Here is a 5,340-nt window from a genome sequence, read left to right as displayed (position 1 = left end):
GTTCCATATCTTAGCTATGGTAAATAATGCTGCAATAAACATAGTTGTGCTGGTAGCTTTAGTATGGTCTTGTTTGTGACCATTTAGGTATATGCCCAAAAGTGGGATTGCTGGGTCATAGGGGAGATCTATGTGGAGTCTTCTGAGGAATCATTCTGCTTTAAGTAAATGCAATTCACCAAAGTCTAAGACCAAAAAATACTCTCAAACTGATAAGATCTACTTATCTAAGTCAATACTTTTTTTTAAAGAAAAGAAGGCAACAACTCACTATACTCACTAGACATACTCTTCTTTTATCTGATCCTATGTTTAACCTTCTAAATACTTTCCTTTTTCTAATCACATTTCCACTGCTATGAATGGTTAATGATAAATATAGAAGCAAGACAACAGTATACGTTCTAGCTCTAAAGAATTTTAACTGTAAGTATGAAACTATGGCAGAAGAAACTATTAAAGATATGAAACTATTAAGGCATACAATTTCCAATAACCATAAATAAAATTAAAATCCACTTAGAAAGCCAGGTGCTGGTGGCTCATGCCTATAATCCTAGCTACTCACAAGGCTGAGATCTGAGTATAGCAGTTTGTAGCCAACCTGGGAGCAGGAAAATCTGTTAAGACTCTTATCTCCAATTGACCACCAAAGAGCTGGAAGTGAAACTGTGGCTTAAGTGGTAAGAATACTAGCCTTGAGCAAGAAAAACCAGGGACAGCAGGCCTGAATTCCAGCCCCAGGAACAATGTGAGCACGCATGCAGGTACACGCAAGTGTGTACACACACACACAAACCAGATCTTATTATATGGCAAATAATATTTTAATTGACTCGTATATATTAAACACTATTTGACCTCCATGAGGTAGATATTATTATTCCTGTTTCACACATGCAGACAAGTTATTTATTTAATCTTGGCAGAGCCAAGATTTAAATTTAATTTAGTTGTAAAGACTATACTTAGTATCTCCTGATTAAATACCTTTCTCCAATTAAGGAAAAAAACAAAACAAAATAGGATGGGCACTGGTGGCTCACGCCTGTAATCCTAGTTACTCAGGAGGCTGAGAGCAGAGGATCTTGGTTCAAAGCCAGCAGGGACAGGAAAGTCTGTGAGACTCTTATCTCCAATTACCCACCAGAAAACTGGAAGTAGCGTTATGGCTCAAAGTGGTAGAGCATTAGCCTTGAAGAGCTCAAGACAGCACCCAGGCCCAGAGTTCAAGCCCCACAACCAACCAAAAATAAAAATAAAAAATAGGTAGAGTACAATTTTATTACTTTCAACTTGTTCTCATCCCAATGAAAATATATAAAATAACACACAGCTATACAAAAATAAATTTTTATTAAAAGCAGTAGAGTCTGAGCAGGAAGACAGTACAAAGAATGTAAACAATGTAAACATCACTACATTCAGCTCAGCCTGATTGAATGCTGAAAACAAGTCTAAATGCTCTATGTGCCCTTACTAACAAGATACATTAATTCTATTTTACACAGACATACTCTATTTTGCTTAGGAAAAAATATTTTATCGAAGTCGATCCCAACGCCAAATACTGGCATCATCACAAACAGCTATAAGAATGCTGCTATCCCTGCTAAAACTGGTTTGTCGAATAGCAGCACCACATTTATGATGAGTCAGTGTTGTACATCTGGGAAAAAAAACAAGACAGGAGGTTAAATATCATACATAAATTGTCAGCATTACCTTAAAAGAGAAAAAAAAAAGATATTCTAAGTCTCATAAAAAGCACTTAAAATCAGAAGGTCTTCACTAAGTATTTATTCTCAAATTTGATGAAATTTGGGTAATTCATTAATTAATTTGAAGAGGCATCATAATGTGTACAAAGAAAAATATGAATAAGCAACTCAAAATGATTACATGATTTAAGGAATCAAATTGTTTCCTGTATCATCGGTATAACGTTGAATAAAAAGGGGAAATAGTTTAGTACTTACTTGGCTTTATGAGGATCTTCTACTTCTAAATCCCAAACATAAAGTTTGCCAACCTGATTGCCCAATGCAAGCATCTGTGTAAACATATTTTTAAAAAGATCAAATTAATAAAACCACCAAGCTCTATGGCAGTCAAGCAATCCTAAGACATCTTCCTTACTTCAGAAAAACCTCGGCTCCAGCCTCTGACTGCGCTCTGGACTATTTCTTTGGATCTTATATTCCTGATTTATAAATAGGAATAAGAGGAATTAATATTTCACAGGTATCTTGAGTAAATAAGGCACTGTGCAATTTTATGGAAGGCTTTACAATTTGTTAGCATGGTAGTCTTTTTTCTACCTTAAATAACAGTAGAAAAGCTGTTGAAGCTCTTCCAAAACTTTGTTACAGAAGTAAATACTCAGTTAATTTGTTATCACAAAACCTTAACAGATTTCTTTACAATTTTAGGTAACCATTTTGTCTTTGTCTTTTATGCTTATTTTTCTCTAAATTTTTCTAGGAAAAAGCTACACAAAAAGATCAGCACTCTCATCACAAAATATTAAGTCTTAGAACAGATATCATGGACATATAACCACTGACACCCAACTGCTTGTTGGTTTTACACCAGGCATTGCAGAAGGTGTCGCAGAGCCACAAAGGTAGATTTGCAATATCAACAAGCAAAATAAGCAATTAAAAAAAAATCACAGATTTTAAGAGGAAAAGAAACACGGACAAAACAGAAAAAGAATTACAAAGGTCTTTCATTAAGTCAAATAATTTCAAAATGTAAAAATATGCTGCTACCTTTTGCCAGAAATCCATAGAAAACCTCATGTACCAAATGTCACACTGGCTGTAATCAAATCGCCCAAGAATAGTCACATTAGACTCACTAGGTTTAATTTTATCTATATCATCTTCCATTTTGCCAGGTTTCCAGCATACAATGGCATTTTCACAAGACTAAAAAGGAAGAATGAAAAAACAAGTATTAGTTGTAGAAATGGATTTAGAAGATTAAAAATTGACAATGTTATCACTTTAAAATAGCTCAAATAATTTAATCCACTGATATATTCTGCATTTATACAGTCAGCATCCATACTTGAGAAGAAATCTGATTATAAACAGAATCACTCAATAAAAAAAGAATTTCACTGTTTGGATATTCATTTTGGAAGTAAGTGTCTCTTCATACCTCAGCTCTAGATAATTAGACAACCTAGACAATTGAGGTGCTCTACAGCAAAGTTAAATTACAGAGACATATTACAGTATTAGAATACACAGCTTCTCATAGCCTTAGCCCTTGCTTACTTCATAGTGCTTCTCTTTACCTTGTTAACTATTACTCCATCTACACAATGTCTACACCACATTGAAGCTGTTCACAGACACCAAAGAACAGTATATGGATCCATTAAAAGAACATAACAGGGGGCTGGGAAGGTGGTTCAGTGGTAGAGCACTTGCCTTGCATGCCTGAGGCCCTGGGTTCCATTCCCCAGCACCACATAAGCAAAAAGAAAAAAGCCGGAAGTGGCCCTATGGCTCCAGTGGTACAGCGCTAGCCTTGAACTGAAGAACAGTGCCCAGGCCCAGAGTTCAGGCCCCATGACTGGACTCCCCAAAAAACAAAAAGGACATTAACAGGTCTGAGAAGGTGGCTCACTGATAGAGTGCTTGCCTTGCATGCATGAGGCCCTGGGTTCGATTCCTCAGCAACACATAAGCAGAGAAAGCCAGAAGTGGAACTGAGGCTCAAGTGGTAGAGTGCTAGCCTTGAGCTGAAGAGCTGAGGGACAGCGCCCAGGCCCAGAGTTCAGGCCCCACGACCAGGGGGAAAAAAAAAAAAGAAAAGGACATAACAAGCAAGTCATGAATAGGGAAAGACAAAGTATTAAAAGCACTGCTTTAACATCAAGACGGTGACATGGAGATGGGATTAAAATGGCCTATGAAGTTATACTTTCTCTGTCCTCTAACATTTAATCTTTGAAAAAATACAATGAAAAGAAAATTGCAAAAATTGACAGAAATGACTGCTCATGTAACCTTCTAGGACTTTTGGTAGAGACAAGGAATGCACTAAACATCTTATAATCAATGGGATACCCCTTGTCCCCAGCTATTTAACCCAACCTCAACACAAACATTAAGAAACTAATGTAGGTGAACTGTGTCCCCGAGAGCTTCAGAGGACAGCCTACAATATAATCTTAGGTGGCAGCCCTGCAGGAGTCACTGACATTAAACAGTTCAACCATTAGGCAACAAGAAGATTAAAGTGAGGACAGCATAATTTTTTCTTGTGCACATTTTTCAGACTTTGAAATTCCAATGCTACATGTTTGTTATACAAGTTCTTAACTACAAAGTAACTTGAGATTATCTAGGTGGTTGTTAGAGATTTAATTGGATCAGTAAATTTAGAGTTATCTCAAGACTCATCTCTGCCCAACATTACTAAACTAGAATTTGGAAGAGGGAGGCAGAAGCAAAAATGTAAAGTATCTCTTCAAGTGTCTCTAACTGATAATTAATTCTTTTTCTGGTCCCTCGTGTTTTCTAGAAAAGTGTTCTACCAATGAGCTTCAATCACAGCCAAAAGTGTTTAGTAGAGACCTCTCATGGCAACACAAAACACAGAGATGAAAGAAAAATTCACTGCTGGGAGCCGGTGGCTCACACCTGTAATCCTAGCTACTGAGGAGGCTAAGATCAAAGTCAGCCCGGGAAACTCTTACCTCCAATAAACCACCAGAAAACCAAAGTGGCACTGTAACTTAAGTGGTAGAGTGCCAGCCTTGAGCTTTAGAACTGAGGGACAGCACCCAGCCCCACGACTGACAAAAAAAAAATTACTAGCACTAATTAAAAACTGCATTTCAAAATTATCTAGACAAATTATCAAATTATTCAAACCCAATCTGTGTGTGTGTGTGCGCGCGCGCGCGAGCATGCATGCATGTATGCTGGTCCTGAAGCTTGAACTCAGGGCCTGAGTGCTGTCCCTGAACTTTTCTGCTAAAGACTAGTGCTCTAACCACCCACAACTCCACTTCTGGCTTGCTTTCTCTCTTTTCTTTTTCTTTCTTTCTTTCTTTTTGAGTAGTTTATTGGAGATAAGAGTTTTATGGATTTTCTGGCCCTGGCTGCTTCTTATAGTTAGGATTATAGGCATAATGTGGCACATGTCACAAATTATTTGAACTCTGGGCTAGGACGCTGTCCCTGAGAGCACTCTACTGCTTGAGCCATAGTACCACTTCCAGTTTTCTAGTGGTTTTATTGGAGATAAGAGTCTCCCAGGGGCTGGGAAGGTGGCTCAGTGGTAGAGCGCTTGCCTTGAATGCATGAGGCCCTGGGT

The 5,340-nt window shown here is 37.7% G+C and overlaps 1 protein-coding gene across 2 annotated transcripts in view; it reads right to left on the bottom strand.

The window, feature by feature from the left end:
• Positions 1 to 1,274: 1,274 nt before the first annotated feature.
• Eed (embryonic ectoderm development) overlaps positions 1,275 to 5,340 on the bottom strand; it is a 48,655-nt gene continuing 44,589 nt past the window's right edge. Inside the window, exons 10-12 of one of the 2 annotated variants that reach the window (XM_013014159.1) lie at positions 2,775 to 2,933; positions 1,980 to 2,053; positions 1,275 to 1,669 (exon numbers count right to left, since the gene is read on the bottom strand). In XM_013014159.1, the coding sequence (XP_012869613.1) occupies positions 1,543 to 1,669; positions 1,980 to 2,053; positions 2,775 to 2,933 (360 nt within the window). In that variant the 3' untranslated portion in view covers positions 1,275 to 1,542. The remainder of the gene's footprint in view (positions 1,670 to 1,979; positions 2,054 to 2,774; positions 2,934 to 5,340) is intronic. The other variant, XM_013014160.1, reaches the window with a different exon arrangement.

The sequence above is a fragment of the Dipodomys ordii genome, unplaced genomic scaffold, assembly GCF_000151885.1.
Source record: "Dipodomys ordii isolate 6190 unplaced genomic scaffold, Dord_2.0 Scaffold22, whole genome shotgun sequence".
Taxonomy (NCBI): domain Eukaryota; kingdom Metazoa; phylum Chordata; class Mammalia; order Rodentia; family Heteromyidae; genus Dipodomys; species Dipodomys ordii.
This window is presented reverse-complemented; position numbering and strand designations above follow the sequence as displayed.